Source organism: Cricetulus griseus, chromosome 3 (genome assembly GCF_003668045.3).
Source record: "Cricetulus griseus strain 17A/GY chromosome 3, alternate assembly CriGri-PICRH-1.0, whole genome shotgun sequence".
NCBI classification, from domain to species: domain Eukaryota; kingdom Metazoa; phylum Chordata; class Mammalia; order Rodentia; family Cricetidae; genus Cricetulus; species Cricetulus griseus.
Window position 1 is genome coordinate 245,569,230 of NC_048596.1, and position 20,572 is coordinate 245,589,801.

The following is a 20,572-nucleotide window of genomic DNA, read 5'->3' on the forward strand; positions in this document are numbered from 1 at the left end:
TAGGTGTGCACACCTGCATGTGACACACCACACACAATTAAAAATAAAAATAAAACACTACCCTTTTAAGAGAAGCAGGGTAAAAATCACTCAGACCATTTCTAGAGCCAGCCGACCCTGGTTTAAAATAGCACTGTGCAGACTGAGTGGCAGCAAATATCCTGCAGACAGCCAGGGGGGATGCAAAGTTGAGAGTTTCCTTCTGAAATATTTTTATAAAATACACCTGAGTCATCTGTGGTGGTGACTACACAGATTCTCACTACAGAAGCACTCTGCCTGATTTAGAACAAAAGTAGCTGAAACATCCAGTGGCCTACTGTATGCTAGACACATGCAAGATATTTTATACGCAATGTGTCTTTAAATTTTCAAAAAGCATGGCAAGGTGGCAAACTTTGGTTACTCATTTCACAATGGAAAGCAAGTCTTAGAGAGCCTAGAATAGCTGTTCTCAAAATGTGGGTCTCAATCCCCTTTCACAGGGGTCACCTAAGACCATCACAAAACATAGATATTTACATTACAATTCATAATAGTAGTAAGATTACAGTTATGAAGGAGGTCACCACAACAGGGTTCACAACATTAGGAAGGTTGAGAACCACTGGCTTAGAGCATCGTTTGCCTGGGTTAAATGGGAACAAATGGAAGTTTGGAAATTTCATCCTAAACTGACCAATTCAAAAGCCCAGAGGAAGCCCCTAGAGAGATGAAGATGTGAACTGAAGACACAGGAGCATCATCAACCTGTTGTCCACAGGCTAACAATCAGCTGCAGCTCAGAACATTAAGGACACAGCTGGACCAAAAAGAAGCAAGGTGAAGCCTCTGTGAACACTCAGTACTGCTGCCCAGCCCTGCAGACAACCTGCACATGTCTCAGACAGAACAGGTGCCCTTTCACTCGGTCTCTGTGGCAAGAACACTCCGTGGTGCAGGGCTGAGGAAACCCTGAGGGGTAGGTACTGAGAGTCTCACCTTTGCTAACCAGAAGGGCTAGGAAAGGAAAACTAAACCAGCTCCTATATTCAAACTTAGAACAAGAGATGGAGCTGGAGATGTGTGCATGCCTGTCATCTCAGAACTCAGAGACTGAGGCAGGAGGAACTCAAAAGTTTCAGGCCAGCCTGTGCCACATAGTGAGCTTAAGCAAGGTAAGCACGGGCTACACAGCGAGACCTTGTATCAAAATAAAATACAAAGAGTTAAGCAGTTGAGTTAAGCTCAACACTTGCCTAATGTGAGGTGGATGATCAACACCCAGAACCCCAAAAAAGCTAAATAAATAAAAGGAAAAGAAAAACTGAACAGCAGAGCTCTAATGACCCTGGACACAGTAAAATAGGGGTCACAGACTATTTCAACACTAAGACTTTTTTTTTTTTTTTTTCAAATGACACAAGCTGTTGAAAGGAAGACCACTCCTAGAACTTCAGTTAATTCACAAACAGTGGACCTGGAGGAATTGTGCATCTGTACAGGCAGTGAGGGCTGGGATCTTCACATGGAGGGTGCCTGCTCTTCAGGAGACAAGCCTACACCATGCCTTCCTGACCTGCAGGATGGATGCTGTGCCAAGGATTCAGGCAGACTTTGCTGGTAATGGAAGAAAGAGGGTGCCGGGCTTGACTGTCCAGGCTTAAGCAAGCAAAAGACACAGCCCATTCTTTCCAGTCCATGCTCTAATGGAAGATAAAATCTTGAGCGGGCCTATGTGATAACTGACTCGGGACAGAGGAATTCAGGAAAACAAAGTGTTCTGCAAACACTTCATCCAACAGCCTGGACCTGGGCCAGGGTGGTGGCTATGCCAGATTCACAAGCAGAGAGCTACCTCAAGGAACCTTGCAAGGGACCATACTTTGCCAATCCCACTAAGGCCATGTCTAGTTGACTTAACTTGACTCTTTCACAAGACTGGGTGAAAGTGAATCCCTCCTATATACTAGTTAACTTTGGTTGTCACCTTGAATGGATCTGGATGTTGGCCACTCCTGTGAGAGACTGTCTAGATCAGATTAATTGACATGGGAAGACTCATCCTAAGAATGGGTGACATCTTCTTTAGGAAGCCTAGATAAAAGGACATGAAAGAAAGACACTTTGCTCTTCACCTGCTTTCCTCCACTCTGTTAGCAAGTTCATCTACTCTGTTGTTGCCACTGCTGTTTTTTTCACTAATATTAGAGCCAGTTTCTTCCAGCTTCCAGTGTAGAACTGAAGACCAGCAGATCTGCAGGAGTCCTCCATACCCACTGGGTTACTGAGCATCTAACAGATACTTGGTTTCTCTAGTGTGAGATGCCATTAGTTGATGATTATGTAGGACAGATAAACCCCCCTTTTAATGTATTCATTCTATCAGCTCTATTCCTCTAGAGAACCCTAACTAGTATACCCTGGGAATGGGAAGTGTTGGGTGCTTTGGTTTTGGGTAGTACTAAGGGTGGAAACCAATGCTTCTCACATAGTAGGCCAGCATCCTATCACTGAGCCTCACCATCAGCCAGCCCTTCACTGAGTGACTGGTGATTCTAGGCAGGTGCCCTATCTCTGGACTGCATCCCCAGCCCCTTACCTGCTACACAGTGCCATACACAGTGGTGATCTTGAAGGGTAGCCAGATTGGACCACAACAGCTTCCATGAAGAAAAGCAACAGATCATGATCATGAGGCCCATCTACCCAAAAGCCAAGGTGACAGGAAGAAAGGTCAGAAGGTGGGGAAGGTAAATGAGACTGGAGCAGGAGGGGGAACAGGACTCCAGAGACTGTTGTCATACTGGTGAACTATGGGGAGAAGGCAGTGTTACCTTTCATTTTTACACTCTACCATATTTAAGACTTTGGTCTAACTCTGAACACATGAGCTCATGGTATAGTTTACCTGCTGAATGTGCTATGTACCTTATCATGTACAAGTCCACTCGCTATCATTTATTGTAGCATTCACAGACTCAAGACAAGACAGTTCCATGGTGAGGGCTAAGGTCAAAGTCACATAATGCAACCTCACTTCTCTGAAGAGTCTAGCCTGAGAAACAAGCTACAGCACTCAAGACAGTAACACCCAAGAGCTATGACTGTAGACATGAAGACTCCCTCCCATCCATTGCTTCCTCCATTCCTGATAACTTGTGGGAGAAAATTACTAAACCCAATGAAGTTTGCCCCCAGGAGCTAGGGTCCAAGGAGCAAAGAGATCAATATGTTAAGTATCTTAAAAAACAAAAACAGGAGAAAAAAAAAAAACAAAAATCCAGAATTCTTCCTACGTAATAGATAGAAAACCATCCCATAGCAATCCTCTTCCAGAAATTTCTCCAAGAAAACTGAGGCCATGTGCACTTACAAGGCCAAATATTGGATATGACTAGAATATATAGCAATAGAGACCATGGTCACATTACAGTCCTGCAGGGATGAACACAGGACCACACAAATTCAAATTCAAACAGATTTGGACAAGAGTTGCTGCCACAAAACTGAGAGTCAAAGTGAAGTTTAGGAGACAATAAAATAATTCTGAGACCTGAGATCACCACCACCACCCCTTTTAAATATATCATACATTATCTAGGTGTTGTGGCACATGTCTGCAATCCCACCACTGGGGAGGCTGAGGCAGAAGTATTGCAATTTCAAGGATAGCCTAGGATACATAGTGAATTCCCGGGCATCTCAGGCTACAGAGTAAGACTCCCATCTCAAAAATTAAGTTAAATTTAAAAAATGTAAACAGAGGCTGGGGTTTAGCTTAGTAGTAGAGTGCTTTGCCTAGCATGTGAAAGACCAGAATTCCTTCCAGGGAAAAGAAATTGTTGTCTACATCCATTTTTTTAAATAATATTCTCTTTTAAAATGTTATTTCCTGGAGGAAGGACTGTGGGGTGTGTGTGTGTGTTCACTCATGCTCATGCACAAGCTCATGTACATATGCATGCATGCATGCCATCCACCTTGTTTTTTGAGACAAAAATCTCTGGTCCTGGAAACTCACCCAACAGGCTATGCTAGCTGGCAAGTAAACCCCAGGGAATCCCAGTCTCCTGCCCTGTGCTGGGATTACAATAGCATGCTTCTTTTCTTTATGTTGGCTAAGGGACCGAACTCAAATTCTCATGCTTCCAAGTAAAGAACTCCATCAACAGAGCTACCTTACCAGCTTGGTTTTGTATTTGTTTGTGGTTTGGTTTGTTTTTCTCACTAGGTAGCACTGGCTGACCTAAAACTGTTATGTAGACTAGCCTTGAGCTCAGAGACCTACTGCCTCTGCCTCCTGAGTACTGAAATTAAGGGTCATGTATCTTTCCCAGCTTGTTTTCGAGATGGTCTGTAGTCTACACTGCACTCAGATTTGCAGCTATAGTACAGTGTCCAAATTCGCTAGGACAAACCCATGTAAATTCTCATATTCTACTAACAGACAAAAGCATTTTAGAAAGATGATGGGGGTAAGGCTTTTAAGCCTGGGGTACACTGGCTAGAAACATAGCAGTATAGCTCAACTGGTAAATGCATAGAGGTAGAATGTACAAAACATTCTATCCAAAACTAAGTAAACCCAGGGTAGTGCATATGACTGTGACCCCAGCACTGGGGAAGTAGAGGCAGGAGGATCAGAAATTCAAAGTCATCTTCAGCTACCTAGTAAGCACCAAGCTAGCCTGGACTATATGAGAATCTGTCTCCAAAAATTAAAGAAAAGCCCAACCTTGGCTCCTCCCTGTAATCACTGTACTTCAGAGGCTGGGGCAGGAGAATTAAGGCTAGTCTAGATTATATTAGGCTAGTCTAGATTATATTGAGTTCCAAACCAGCCTTGGTGACAGAAAGACCCTCTCTTAAAAGAACAAAACATTGTTTCGGTTTCCAATTTACTTGAACAATAGATGTGAACAGAGTTTCCTTGGAATGGAAACTCAAGGTAAACTCTCATAATGTCTTTTTGTTTCCTCTGCAACTAGTCTATAAACTGGAAAAGGGAGTTCTGGCCATTCATTCCATATTTTGGTGAGCTTTCCTGGCCCCTTGCTTAATACAATGCCCCTTTCATACCCTCAGCTCCCAGCTCCTCGGTTGCCCTCCTCCCAGCTACATTATGCCAGTTCCCAGGGAGGCCGAATCCCAGAAGCTGGAGAAACAGTATCTATTTAACAATGAAAAGTTACACCGAGCTGGGTGTTCGTCCAGCGGCTTCCTTGCCCAAGGTCATTTGACTCTCACAGGCCATGCTAACCACAGCAGAAACTGGGCCACTTGCAGACTATGGCAGAATGTGAACGCAGCTCAGGTACCCACAGGCAGAACTGCATCCTGGGAAAGTGTGACAGCCCCCACCCTTACACAGAAAGGAGTGGCACCGCCAGGTGGGCATTGACCACAGTTTTAGGTTCAGGGAAGTTTTGAAACACTCAAACACAGCTTCTTTTATTTTGAATTTCCCAGAACTTGCGCCAGGATCCTTGGCAGCAAGTACATGCCTCCAGCACCCACCCCTGAGGATCAGTTCAATGTGGCTGCTGGTTTTGAAAGCTCGGCTTTCTAAAGCTGTGTAACATCACCCAGGTGCTTTGAAAATCACCTGTGTGGTGAATTGTAAGCAACCCTGAAAAGCTGAGACTCCTCGTGATACACAAAGAGGGCAGTTCAAATTACAGAACTGTCCCACAGCCTTGCACAGGGTCTAACTAAACCCAAGGCCAAGAGCCATGACATCCCAACAGCTCTCTTCAAAAGCAACTGCAGTCTATGGATGTTAGATGCAAATTTCACTCTGACATCTACTTGAACAGCAGGACTAAAATGCCAGTACCCACAGTCAAATCAACAATGTGCTCAACACCCACCATCCTGCCTCCATCCTGCTTACCCCAAGAGGGCCCAGAGATCAGAAGGGGGCTATCCCAAACACTGTGAAGGTGGCCCGAATCTCTCTCCAGATCAACCAAATAGCCTTCCTGGGCTTGGAGTATGACTCTGTGGTAGTCATTTGGCCAACATGCTCAAGACTATTGGGGGAGGTAGGGAGGCAGCAGTACAGCTTCACTGTTTGGAGGCTATCTATAAACTTGCAAAACATACTCTTTATGACTCCTGTGGGAAATTATGTGGGTTTGTTGTTGCTGCTCTTTTGTTTGTTTGTTTTAATTACTGCAAGGATTTTTTTTTTGGGGGGGGGGTTGGTATGGCAACCTGTTATCCCTGAACAGCACTGTTCCAGAGGGGACATTCACAGAAGAGTGAGTGTAACACAGGTATTATTGTACCAAGTTAGGAGTTGAGGAACGGGAGGGCTAAAGAGCAGGGATGGGGAAAGTATTAGACAGGCCAGCCACAAAAACCACATGGTCAGGTGTAGGAGATCACCCTTCCATACTGGAATATAGGATAGACTTAACAATACAGCAAACTAAACCAGCAAATGCTTACAACATTTATCAGAAATACTCCATTTTTAAAAAGATTTTATTTATTATGTATACAACATTCTGCTTCCATGTATATGTGCACACCAGAAGAGGGCACCAGATCTCATAACGATGTTTGTGAGCCACCATGTGGTTGCTGGGAATTGAACTCAGGACCTCTGGAAGAGCAGTCGGTGCTCTTAACCTCTGAGCCTTCTCTCCAGCCCCAGAAATACCCCATTTTTAAGAGAGAGAGAAAGTTATAATCACCTCTACCTCCGTGTTCCACCAACATGACCTACCTGGTGGCCTAAGGCAGGGAGACCCAACCAGAGCCCTCAAGGTAGGAGTTTATATCTGAGTCAATAACAGCACTCCCACATGTCATTGAAACATGTCATCCAGAATAACACCCATCCAAAATAGCCAGCCCCTCAGTAGAAGTACCAAGTACTTGGGTTTAAGATTAACAGGTTCTGGTCACTGATAAAAGAGAATGCAGGGCTCCTTGGTTAGTGAAGCATCATGACAAAGTATTAGGTGTTCACAGTAATTCATAGTATGCCTGTCAAGATGCTATCCAGTATTTAAATATACACTTAATCTGGAAAGCAAGGTGTAGGAATGACTACTATTATAATACCTGCTTCATTCAAGAAAGCAACTGACTAATATTGTTCTAAAGTTGTTAAGTCCTTACCACAGAGTCTCCTTCCTGCGCTAAAGAATAAAGTAAGGATCATCAAAAACACGTGGTTGGGGGGGGGGACCTGTCTGACCAGTCCCACTTTCCTGATAAGAGAGTTACAAGGAATTCACTACCTGACAGGTTTCTCTATGCTCGCTCTGGCTTCCAGGCCCTTCAGACTGCTCTCCACTCTTCCCAAGGCTGACTCCTCTCATCTAGTTAAGCACCTCCTTAGGTTTCACCTCTTTCTGAAGTCCTCCCTACCCCTTCTGTACATGGTCCCCATCCCCACTCATTCCTACAGAGCACATGTCAAACCCACAGACTAGTTACTGTTAGTATACAGTATATAGTATATAGCATATAGCATATAGTATATAGTATATAGAATATATAGAATAGATGTTACCATACCAGACTGATGGTTGAGATCCTACAAAGAGACTACACTTGACTCAACTTGTCAAGCCATATACCTGGCACTCAGCTGGGTCAAGCAAATCAAAGGCAGGCATTCTGATTCTTCTAAACCCCCAGCATCTCCTGCCAGTGAAGTTAGCAGCCACCAAACAAGTAAAGGTATTTTCCTGTTATTTTGAACACAAGCAAAGAAAGTGTCTGTGTACTGGGTCCCCTGCTCTATCATTAACTCAGTGGGTGACCGGATGCATATCACTTCAGTCTCTACAAATCTCAACCTTCTCATCTGAAAATTAGACATACACATAGTATCCTTACTTCACAGGGTAGCAGTAGGGATAGAAGGTTATACTCAGAGAACTCGGCAGAGCACCTACCACTTGTTCAGTATTCCAAAACATGAGTCACACTCTCATGACAAGAAAGATGAAGACAAAGCTCTACCCAACAATAAATGGGAAACAGGACACTGTCAGGCAGCATTGGTAGCTCATACCTGTGATCTCAGTGTTCAGAAGGCTGAGGCAGGAGGATTTCTCTGAGTTAAAGACAGACTGGGCTATAGAGACCTGAAAGAAAGAAAGAAAGAAAGAAAGAAAGAAAGAAAGAAAGAAAGGAAGAAAGAAAGGAGAAAAAAAAGTACATGGGGCTGGTGAGATGGCTCAGTGGGTAAAAGTACTTGCTTTGGAAACATGAAGACCGAAGTTCATATCCCCAATATTCACATAAAAAGCCAGGCATGGCTGTAACCTCAGTGATGGAAGGCAAAGACAAGGGAACTCTGGGAGCTAGCTAGCCAACCAGCCTAGCAGAAATGGAGCTTCAGTTCAGTGAGAGACCCTATCACAAAGGACCAGACAGAGAGCAGTAAAGAGAGACATCCAATGTCTTCCTCCCAGTTTCCTCATGGGGATACCTACACACTCACATGCATGCACCACACACACTCAAAGAGTACATATGAGAATTATACTCACTAATAACCTGTTTGAGTAGATTGATAATTAGCTCAATTTTCTCTATGTTGAAAACTCCAAAAACTAAAATGTGAAGGTCAGTTACTTCCCGTTCAAACTTAAAGCCTAAAGTTCAGGCCAAGAGTCTAGAAATCACAATGATTCCAGATTCAGGGAGATAAATGATTAAATTCAAATCCATCTGTAAGTTGATTCCACCCTCATGAACTCAGAGATGAGCCAAAAACTTTACAGGAAGCACTCGCATCTCTTATTTTCACTTCTTTCTCCAGTGCTGGGGATTGCTCACAGGGCCTGCACATGCAAGCCAAGCACTCTGCCACTGATCTGTACACACCCTCTGCCATCATCACAGATATTTGAAAATGACAGCAGTTTTATTTTATAGTGGGCACAATTCTGTCTTTGAGATTTTATCAATAAATTTAAGCCATGGCACAGCTTATCTGGTGTAATGAAGAACATAAACACCAAATGATACCAAATGTCATTCTTCAGGCCGTTAGAACAAATGGGACTTGATGTTTATGCTATATACTATAGAACTAAAGCTTCATTTGGGAACTGCGTGGTATAGCTCAATGGTAAAGCATTTGTCTGGCATGTGTAAGGCCCTGGGGTCAAAAGTACACACTGGGCTTTATGTGGCTCAATGGTAGATGGGTTTGATTGCTACCAAAGGAAGGAATGGAGGAGGGAATCCAAAAATAAAGTTACTTTGAACATATAAAAGAACACATTTGTCTCTGCACTGCTATTTCCAAAAGGTAACACAAAAGTGGTTGTACACTCTTAAGGAAAACACAATGTAAGAGATCTGACTATTTAAAGCTAAGCAAAATAGAGCTGTGCATCAATCATTTTTTTCTATTAATAACCTGAATCTTGAGTCTAAAGGAGCACATTTCAGAGCAGTGCAAAGGTCACCTGAGCTTTCCCACCCTGATGCCACTGCCATCTGACTTGTGTAACAGAGAACCAGAAGTCATATCCATGGCACAATCCTCATAGCCACATGAGACAATCACATGTCCTGAGTCTATGATCTAAGATTCTTAGGACAAGCATGATCAGAAAGACGCTACAATTTTACAGCAATTCCATGGAAGAAATGGAATATTGGAAATATTCTCTTTCAATACCATCTGCTTCAGATTTGTTCTAAAATACTTAAAGGGGAAAAAATCTGTAGTAGGGGGTGATAGATAAATTAGCAATATTGGCAAAACACTAAAAGTTATTAGAGCTAAATGACAAACACAGGATTTGATACAATATGTTGCTCTAATTTTGCATGTTTGCAATTTCCCATGGCAAAATGTTGGAAAATATTCTGCCCTGCTAGGCGTGACAGTGTATGCCTACAATTGAAGTACTAAAAAGCCTGAGGTATGGGCATTGCTACAAGGTAGAAGAAGCCAGTCAAGCTAGTAGTGAGACTTTCAAAGAGAGAGAGAGAGAGAGAGAGAGAGAGAGAGAGAGAGAGAGAGAAGGAAGGAAGGAAGGAAGGAAGGAAGGAAGGAAGGAAGGAAGGAAGGACATGAAGCAGGGTAGTGGTGGCAGCAGCGTGCAACTTTAATCCCAGCACTCAATAGGCAGAGATAGGTGGACTTTTCTGAGTATGAGGCCAGCTTAGTCTATAAAGGACAGCCAGGCCCACACAGAGAAAACCCATCACGAAAAGCAAAATAAAATAAATCTCTCCATCTGCACTGATTTTATTGAGGGTGGGAGGTATTTTCTTTCTTTAATTTTTTTTAGATCAATTTTATTTTATGCATAGGAGTGTTGAGCCTAATTTGTACCATGTACATGCGTGATGCCTGGAAAAGTCAGAAGTGTGTGTTGGATTCCCTGGAACTGTAGTTGCAGATGGTTATCAGCTACCACGGAAGTACCCAGGTTCTCTACAAGAGCAACAAGTGCCCTTAGCAGTTGAGCCATCTCTCCAGCTCCTGTTTTCTTTCTTTTTTTGAGATGATATCTCACATCCCAGGGTGGCCACAAACTCAAGACAATCCTTCTGTCACAGCTTCCCCAGTGCTGGGATTATAGGTGTCATAGTCACAACTTGGAGCTTCCCAACTACACTTAAATTTAGACTTATGGTACTCTCAACTGAGAAAAGTGGTGAAATACAACAAATCACTTTGCACCTCTTCATACTAGTCAGCCACTGGTGGCCCCTAAAGACTTGAGCTAAAGAGGAATGAATAGAACACCCAAGTCCAATGGCAGCACGAAGACACTGCACCTAGAAACTAGTGATTCCTCTAGAACCCCAAGATCTCCAGGGAATGCAACAAGTGCACTGTCTACACTCTTCAGTCATTAGCTCCCAGATGACTTAATGCATGTAACATCTGAGAACATTTTGTTAAACCAATGACACGAGAATTTCTGGAACTCAGTCTGTAGACCAGGCTGACCTCTAACTCACAGAGATCCACCTGCCTCTGGCTCTCTGGCTCTCTCTGGCTCTCTCTGGCTCTCTCTGGCTCTCTCTGGCTCTCTCTGGCTCTCTCTGGCTCTCTCTGGCTCTCTCTGGCTCTCTCTGGGCTCTCTCTGGCTCTCTCTGGCTCTCTCTGGCTCTCTCTGGCTCTCTCTGGCTCTCTCTGGCTCTCTCTGGCTCTCTCTGCCTCTCTGCCTCTCTGCCTCTCTGCCTCTCTGCCTCTCTGCCTCTCTGCCTCTGCCTCCCGAGTGCTGGGACCAAAAGTGTGTGACACCCCTGCCTGGCTAATTTCTTAAAATCCTCCAGAAGACTGTGTAGATAAGTCACATGAGCAGCCCTTCGGATAGTTCCAACTTTCAACAAGGAAAGAGTCCAGCAAACCTAAGAAATTGGCCATCGGACTTTTGAAGAAAAGATCAAGCACTAGAAGGAAGGCCGCATGAAACCCAGTGGAAGGGGAAGAAGGGCGAAGACACTTCGGCTCCCATACGTCTCCAGAAAAGCAAGGCAGACACACTCACCAGCACTTTGTTTTCCACTCTGTCTCCCTTCACTTCCAGCTTCACTTTCTTCTTCACTGAGATTTTGATCTTTCTGCCAATAACATCCTTTATGCTTTCTGAAAGAAAGAAAGGGTTTCATTGTATTCCTTCTTTAGCAAGAAAAGGGGGGTTAGTGCAGAACAGGCATTTGGAGGAGTGGGTCTAGCTGTTTTCATTGTTGGTGCTCTCCTCTCTTTCTACGAGATGAACAAGTCTAAGAGTTGTCAGCCTTCAAGAGGTTTTTGTTTTGAGACAAAGTCTGGAAACCAATTTGAAGTCCTCTGGAAGGCAAGGACTCCTAATGGCTGAGCCATCTCTCTAGTTCTAGATATTAAAGTCTTGATAGCAGTGGGCTGTGGTGTAGCTCAGTGGTAGAGCACATGCCTATGATGACCCAGGCCCTCTGAGATCAAGCCCCACTCCCACCTTCTTTGGGCTTGATGGTCCCCCTGCCTATAGTCTCAAGTCCTGGGGGGGCAAGGGGGGCTCTAGGGGAGCATAAGAATCACTCAGTCTAGTAATCCAACACAAGCCTGTGTGATAAAACAAGACCCTCTCACCAAAAACAAACAAACAAACAAAAACATTTTTTTAAAGAAATCTCAGTATATTGATCTGGGCAACAACTACACAGCAGGTCGAGAAAAGATGAGAGAAGGAAAAAGAAGGCTGGAAAAAAGAAAACACAGCTCAAGGAACAGCAAGGAGGCAGAATTAGGACGGACAGGTATATGTGGGGGAGACTGGGCACTGGGAGTTCTCTGTCCAGCTACTATTTCATCAGAACCAAAAGCCACACAGACTCCCCCTATGCCACCCACTAAGAGACTTATGGGAAGTGGACCACTGAAATTCACTTACTATACACACATGAAAGCAGACAGAAGTCACAATCCAGAAGATAAAAGTAGTGTCTCTGGTGGTGATGAGCGACACACCAGACAAGGGATTCTTGTTCTCTGTTTGTTTGTTTGTTTGTTTGTTTGTTTGAAACAGGGTCTCCCTATGTAGTCTTGGCGGTCCTGGAACTCACTATATAGACCAAGCTGGCCTCAAACTCACAGAGATCCACTTGCTTCTGCCTCCACAGTGTTAGGATTAATAGCTTGGAACACTGCAAATCCCTCCCACCAGACCCCCTACACCCTTTATTTTCTGCATTTAAAACTGTTGTACAAAATTCAAGAGGTGGCTCATATCTGTAAACAAGCATTCAGGAGACTGAGGCAGGAGGAGTGAGAACCTTTTGCAGCCAACTTCAGCTACAACATAGTGAGTTGACCCCACCCTGGGCTACCAGAGCCCCTATCTTTTAAAAGAAAAAAAAAAGTCTTAATCAGAAAGATACATCATCAACAGCTTACACACCTTAAAGGGGGCATTTAGGAGAATACAGTGAGGCCCTTGCAGTCTGCCATTTTGGACTGCTCAGAACTCTTGTGAGCTCCTGAAACTAGAAAGCAAGAGCAGGTACATTTTCCCCCCATAGCCTAATTGAACCATGTAAAGGCCTAGGCATATCACAGAAGGTTTGGTGAAGAAATACATCAAATGATTTAGCCAGAGAAGGATCCTGCCGGCCACTGTACTTCCAAAATCACAAAACACAAAAATCCCCTTCAAAAGAGGGGTCAAATTCAACTTTTAAGCATAGTGAGAACTGAAAACCACTGATAAAAGCAGTCTTTTTACCTCACCCTCCACATTTTCCCTTGAGTCTAAATCACCTGAAACTTCAGGTTCCAGGACAATGCTACACAACTTTCTAAAATCACCTGAAACTTCAGGTTCCAGGACAATGCTACACAACTTTCTAAATATCTACTACCCTAGGAGGCATCTTTGGAGCCTCCAGTGTTACTTTCCTGTTCAGGCAGGGTGTTGGAAACACTCAGAACCAAATGGGTCACTCCTCGATGTCTCAGAACTGACTCCCGTGACTGAGGAGAGGGCCTGGAACAAAATAGGGGATGTGCAAGAATATCTCCCTCAATTTTTTTTTTCTTTTTGCTGTCGTGGTGGCGTGTTTTAATTCAACAAAAGCAAAGTTCCATACAAAATCAGCAACAGCTTCTTCCCTCCAAGTTTCACCTGCAGAGTGAGCAGTTTTGTGACAGGACACCAAATCCTCTCAAATATAAACGCTGCAATATGTAGCAGAGGGGCAAATTCCAGACTGAGGTGAGCCCTCAGTGAGAAATTTCCCTGCAGGTCTGCACCCAAAAAACATGAAGGCACTGAGAGTGTGCTCAGCATGGTACCTCAGAGAAGACAGGTCAGAATCAGTCTCAAAGCATGCCCAAGCTGACACATTCACCTTAACGCACTCCTAGGCCATTTGTCATCTGCCATTTAACCTTTCCTGATAAAGCAAAGCTCCAAGACTTAAATTTCAGCTAATGCTCTCCCCACCCACCGCTCCAAAAGAGGACGCCCCAGCCCCCTCCCCCCCGGCCCGCGGCCAACCAGGAGGGCCCCCGAGCAACCGGTCACCTGGCACAGAGTACCATATATGTGTTCCAAAGAGACTGGGGGTGGTAGGTAGGTAAATCATTATTTAAATAAGGCTTTTATCATTAACCCCCCATTTCCTGGCCCAAAGTAGACGTCAGTCGGTAACCTTCTCTCTACCAGCTCAATCCCCAAAGCCACGCCTTGCCAGACCGGGTCCTGACGCTGGGTCTGCGCCTCCATCCCTAAGGTGGTCAGTGAGAGGGGCAACCCCAGAGGGGAATTTCCTGGAGGGTGCCTGGCACGAGCCTGAGGGGATCTACGATGCTGTCGCCAGGCATCCTCCTGTTAGGCTTTCCCGGACTTTTCCGAGTTAGGGTCCATGGGGCTGGCCGCTGGAAGGGACGTCCCTCCAGCTCCATGTTCCGCCAACCTGACCCACCTGGTGGGGCAGGGCAGAGAGACCCACCCGGAGACCTCCAGGGCTCCCGATGCCTCCCCACGCCTTCCTCTTTCTGCACCCAGCTCCTGCGGCCATCAGGCCAGCAAACTTCTAGGCGCTCCCCGGCGACCCAGCCCCATACCACAAGCGCGCCAGGGCGCGGGGACTCTGCGGGAGGACGGAGGTGGAAAGGAAGGCGGAGAAGAGGTATGTACAGAGAACGATGGCCAGTCGGCCCCCCGCGCCAGGCTTACCCGTCAACTCCCGGGGGACATCGGAGCTCTCGTCGGTCATGGTTGCCCACTGGGCGCGGGGAGATCCTGGGTCCCACACTGACTCTCGGCCCCGCGCCCTTCCCTAAACCCTTTAATGTTTCCTCGAGGGAGCCGCAGCTTGCAAGGGAAGAGTGGGCCGGAGCAGCAGGGATCCAAGGTTGCCGCGCGCCCGCAGAACCAAAAAAAAAAAAAAAAATTCCTAAGAGTTGCAAATCCGAGCTGGCTCTGCGGCCGCCGCTACATGCCGCCCGCTCGGCTCGCAGCTCCGGGGGCCGAACGCAAGGCGGATGCAGCACCCGCTCCTCCTCGCGCGGGCGCCGCGCAGCCGGGCCTCTGCACCGCACCTTGGGCGTAGGTGAAGCGGAAGGCAAGGGTTGGGCGGCCCGGTTGGTCTCGGCCTCCAGCGGGGCTGGGCTGGGCAGGGGCGGGCCGGCCCTGCTCTCCTCCTTCCCCTTCTCCCGCTCCTCCTCCTCTCCTTCACCCTCTCCTGCTCCTCCTCCTGGTCCCCCTGCGTCTCCTCCCCGCCTCGCGAGAGCAGCCTCCGCACGGGTCCCCGGCCGGCCTCCGGGCCTGGGCGCACGGTGCCCGGCGCGGGGCACAGCCCGGGGACCGACACGGTGCTCGGCTGCGGTGGCTGCTTCCCTGACTGCAGCGGCGGCGCCGGGCTCCGCGCCCCTCCTCGCAGCCTCGCTCCGGTGCAGCAGGCGGTTGCGTCTGGAGAGAGATCCACAGAGCTGCTGAGAGAGCCCGAGAGCCATCTGCTGGCTGCGGGCGAGGAGGACTGGAGCTGCAAGGAGGCTGGTCCCCAAATCCCGGCTGGTCAAAGGACCCTGAGGCCCAGGAGCTGCGGAACCCAGCGAGTACTGCAGAGCCCCCTTGCGGAAGCTGCTGTTTTCTGGGATCCTTTCGTGCACTTCTGGATCTCAGGCCCCTCCGAGCTCCGTGCCCTAGTACCCGCGTTATTAATTTCACATCTATGGTTATTAAGAGCTACACGCAATCTATAGACAACCGTAGGATGAGAAGACAGGGGCCTCTTGGGAAAATGCCTTTGATGGCGACCCTGTCTCCTTAAGCCTCAGGGTATGTCGAAGGGCCAGATGCCGTTCACAAAAGCCGAATATTCCTATTCCGGTTGCTAAATCCCATTCTACCTGACCCAACCCATCCACGTTCCTTCAGATTCTGGAGTACTTGTGTGCACTTCCTTCACCTGCAGCTGGGAATATCCCTGACTGACCAATCAGGTCCCGACCTTAAAGCTTAATTTTTGTTTTTGTTGTGTTGTATTTGTTGATTGGTTAATTGGTTTTTGAGACAGAATCTCCTAGCTGGCCTGGAACTCGCTGTGTAGACCAAGCTGGCTGGCCTCCAACTAAAAGATCCCCTCTGGCTCCCAGAGTTCTGGGATCAAAGGAGTGCACCACCACATCTGTTTAGTTCTTTGTTTTTTAAAGTGTCTCTCTGGTGGCCTAGGCCTCAGATCTGCCTCAACCTCCCAGGTACTAAGACCCCTAGTATGAGCAATCAAGATGAGTTGGTAGTTTAGTTATAAAGACAGCTGTAGACCTTGACCCTAAAAACAATCTTAAGTTTCTACTCCGACAACGCTGCCCCGGGAGTGCTGTTGGTGGGACTCTTCTTGGGGAAGACTGAAAACACCCTCCTTGTAGTTCTCCAATTACAGAGTTCAATTGCACCAAAGTCCATCCTGGAGAACATGGGTGAGGCGTTATTTACAGGACTGTGGGTGACCCCAAAGCAGCCACAAACCCTTGCATGAATGCTGTACAAAGGAAGTCCCCCTTTCAGTTAGGAGTCCACCCTTTACATACCCTAGCACCTCCAAGATCATAAAGCCACAGGCAGTTAGAGTCAAATCACATACCACGGGCTCAGAGGTGTAGAAGAGTGGCTGGAATCTCATATAAGATCCCTCTGACTCAGCCGGGCGTTGGTGGCACACGCCTTTAATCCCACCACTCTGGAGGCAGAGGCAGGCGGATCTCTGTGAGTTTGAGGCCAGCCTGGTCTCCAGAGCCAGTGCCAGGATAGGCTCCAAAGCTACACAGAGAAACCCTGTCTTGAAAAACCAAAAAAAAAAAAAAAAGATCCCACTGACTCTCCCAACCCCTCCTATGAAGGAGCATCAACAGTCAAAAGATTTCTTGCAAGTAATTAACCACTGTTCTGATGAAAACGGAGGCTATTCTGAGAGAGTACCTTCTACACCAGATACTCTTGTGGTGGTTGGGCCTTCTCTTCCCACCTAGTTCACCCTACCTGCAACCCCCATGCCTACTCAGCAAGGGTCCATTCTTTTGTAATTTACTGTTACTGTGGGTGCACAAAATGGGCCAGTTTTGGGGGGAGGGGGCTTCAGAGGACAACTTGTGGTAATCAGTTTGATCCCTCCACATTCGTGCCATGCTCAGAGAGATCAACTTGGATTTTTTCTAACAAAGGTTCATACTAGCTGAGCCATCTCCCAGTCCCCCAGACTCTACTCTTTCTAAGACCCTCTTAGGTTATCTGCCTCTTGCTGTTTGCAAACCCATCATTTGTGTACCTTCTTGATAAAATTTCTACAAGGATTTTCAGATCTCTGAGATTCCTAAGACTAAAACACACGTAAAAAACACAACCATACAAGGGACTTACTTCATTCTTGTGTCTTTGTCCAGTTTTCCTATTTAACCCTTGAATACTGGATTGGAGTGGGAGGAGGTGATAGTTCTTTGTTTCCTAACTAAACAGTAGGCAATTTGAAGGCAGGAAGTGTAGGAAGTATCCGGGTGTTATTGGGGATTGAACCCAGAGCCTCTTGAACACTGCCAGAGGAGCCTCTGCCACTCAGCCACACACCTCTGCCTCAAACACCTGGACAAGGCAGATGTCCAGTAAACACTTGTTGACTTGAGCTTACTACCTAAGGCCTTTCTTTTCCTCTTTGTTAATAAAATTGGCAATTTGTCTAAACTATATATTTTCTTTATATATTAACTATTTGTTCCCTGAAGTCAGTGGGAATTACTACACAAAACAGTCTTTCAAATGCTCATGGTTTAACGGGGTTTTTCTGGATAAACCAATGAAATTTCAAAAATAGCCCTGAAGACTCTACACAATAGGGAACTTGTGAAAATAAGAACAAAGAACTTTGTCCCCTTTGGCCTGGAGAGGTGCTGAGTGGCAATCCTATAATCCAGGACTCCTGCACTTCTTGATTTTCTTGATATTTTTGTGTTTTAATTTTTTTTTCTATTCCTTTTTTGGGATTTATTTTTATTTTATGTGTGCATGTTACCTGCAAGTGTATCAGTGTACCAGGTGTGTACAGTTCCTGAAGAGACTAAAAGGGGGTATAAGACCCCCTTGTAAGGGAGTTATGGAGGGTTGTAAGCCATCATATGAGTGCCTGTATATGAACTGCAGTTCTCCGTAAGAGCAACGAGTGCTCTCAACTGATAAATCACTCTGCAGCCCTTTGGGTGTTTTGACACAAGGGGTCACAAGTAGTCCAGTCTGGTCTCAAATTTACTATGTAGCTACTGGTGACTTTGAACCCTTGATCTTCCTGTCTTTACCTGATGAATGCTGAAAGTATAGCAAGCACCATCCTGCCTGACTATATATTGTTGGAGATAGAACTGAATGCTTCTACATTTTAGACAAGCACACTACGTCTAAGCCCCATCTGTAATCTCTACTTTATATTCTCGTTTTTTTTTTTTTCATTTTCTAAGAGAGTCTTACTCTGCAGATTAACCTAGACCTCATTATGTAGCCAAGGCTTGGCCTCAAGCCTAATGCCTACCAAGGGCTAGTATTATAGATGTGGACCACCACACCCAGCATTTCCCCCCTTTTTCCTTACTGTGCTCTGCACTAAACCCAGAACTGTTCAAGTGTTCTTATACTGAGCATCGATCACTCCTCACTTTAAGATGTTAACACAGTGAAGTAATTTAACAAATTCTGGATGACAAAGTTAACTTGGGAAACAACGGGTTTTTGTTTTGTTTTTGTTTTTGGCTTTTTTTTTTTTTCAAGACAGGCTCTGGCTGTCCTGGAACTCACTTTGTAGACCAGGCTGGCCTTGAACTAACAGAGATCCACCTGCCTCTGCCTCCCAAGTGCTGGGATTAAAAGCATGCACCACTACACCTGAATTGACATGTGCATTTTTATTTTTAATTCTACATGAGCATTTATGTCACTATATCATTTTTTGCATTTCATTATGATGACAAAATACAAGCTGAATAAAGCATTTGCCAAGATGCTTAATGCTTTTATGATAACTTAACATACTATTATTTACACCAATATTGTCTAGTGATTAAACCCACAGTGACAAAACAAACAGAAATGGAGTGATCAGCAACATAACAGAAAGTCCCCAACTTACTTCCAGTCTTGCCTACGAGAGTGAGAACAATGGTATTTTTTAAAAGTATATAGCATTTATTTATTTGTTTGTTTGTTCAGTGTATAAGTGTGCATGTGTTGAGTTCAGTCTCTCCTTCTACTATATGGGTCCCAGGGACTGAACTCAGGTCATAAAGATTGACAACCAGCATCTTGTCCCACTGAGTCATCTCACCAACACCAACTTAACAGGATTTACTCCCTATGTAATTTTGTACATTTGTTTGTTTTTCTTTGTTGGGATGCTAGGAAACAAAGCAGGAGTTTGCCAGTATCAGGTAAGTACCCTACCGTTGAACTGTATCTCTACTCTGTAGGGAGACACCAAGGCATGGTCAGGCAAACCTGTAGCTAGCCCTTAGAAGGCATGGTTACGGTGACTCCCTGCACTACTTCTTACCTTTTAATTATTTTAAGATAAATGTCACACCCCAGAAACTATCCTGTGTTAAGGGCTTTCATAAAGAAGTGTATAAAATGGTAACGAAAGCTCACACTTATAGTACTAATATTTGCAACCTGAGACAGGAATTCAAAGCCAGCTTGCACTACATAGTAAGTTCCAGACCAACCTTCGTTAGAATGAGACTGTTAAAAAATAAAATAAGATAAAAATGTCCTTCCCAATGAATTCGTGAAGACCTTTCAAATGCGTGTTATGCCAACCAATAATGTAGCTCAGTGGTCAGCACTTAGCTGTAGCATGTTTGAGGGCCTGATCCAATCCCAGAACCACAAAAAAGTCTGTGATTGGAGCTAATTTGGAACTATCTTTAAGAAGACACAGTTTGCAGACTGGGGGCATAGTTCAACTAACAGAATGCTTGTATGGCATACTCAGAGCCCCAGGGTTAATCCTCAGCACCACACTCACTGGGCATGGTGGCATATGCCTAATCTGTAATCGTAGTGCTAAGGAGGTAGAGGCAGTAGAGTTCTAAGTCAGTCTTAGGTGCATAATAAGTTCTAGGCTAATATGGGCTATATGAGTCAGGATGGGGCCAAATAGGAAGAGGAAGAGATGAAGAAAAGAAAGAAAGGAAGGAAGAAAGGAAGGAAGAAAGGAAGGAAGAAAGAAAGAAAGAAAGAAAGAAAGAAAGAAAGAAAGAAAGAAAGAAAGGGGAAGGGGAGAAAAAGAGGAGGACTTAGCTTATTGTTCAGTTAACAAGTGAAATAATATAAAATCTGCCATTTTCTAGAAATAATCCATGATTGAAGCTGGGGGTCATGTTGAATAGGGACACTATGAAACCCTGTGGCTAGGTTTTTTTTTTTTTTTTCACTATAGCTGGGTCTTGGATTTGGGCATTTTCTTTTCTTTTTCTTTCCTGCACTTGGCAGTTTCTTAACAATACTACCAAAACTACTAAGTAGCAGCTCTTACTGAGTAGGAGGATTCAGTATTAATTCAGAAACAGTTGCACTTCAGTGATAGTCATAGTGTCATGATACAAAGAAGCCCTTCCTTGTAATGGTAATGA

At 45.3% G+C, this 20,572-nt stretch overlaps 1 protein-coding gene across 5 annotated transcripts in view; it reads right to left on the reverse strand.

The window, feature by feature from the left end:
* The window catches only part of Carmil1 (capping protein regulator and myosin 1 linker 1), a 278,033-nt gene extending 263,210 nt beyond the window's left edge, over positions 1-14,823 (reverse strand). For 4 of the 5 annotated variants that reach the window (XM_027409351.2, XM_027409347.2, XM_027409349.2 and 1 more), the window contains exons 1-2: positions 14,640-14,679; positions 11,472-11,569 (exon numbers count right to left, since the gene is read on the reverse strand). In XM_027409351.2, the coding sequence (XP_027265152.1) occupies positions 11,472-11,569; positions 14,640-14,679 (138 nt within the window). Of the gene's footprint in view, positions 1-11,471; positions 11,570-14,639 lie in introns of all 5 variants that reach the window. The other variant, XM_027409345.2, reaches the window with a different exon arrangement.
* Between the last annotated feature and the right edge of the window lie 5,749 nt (positions 14,824-20,572).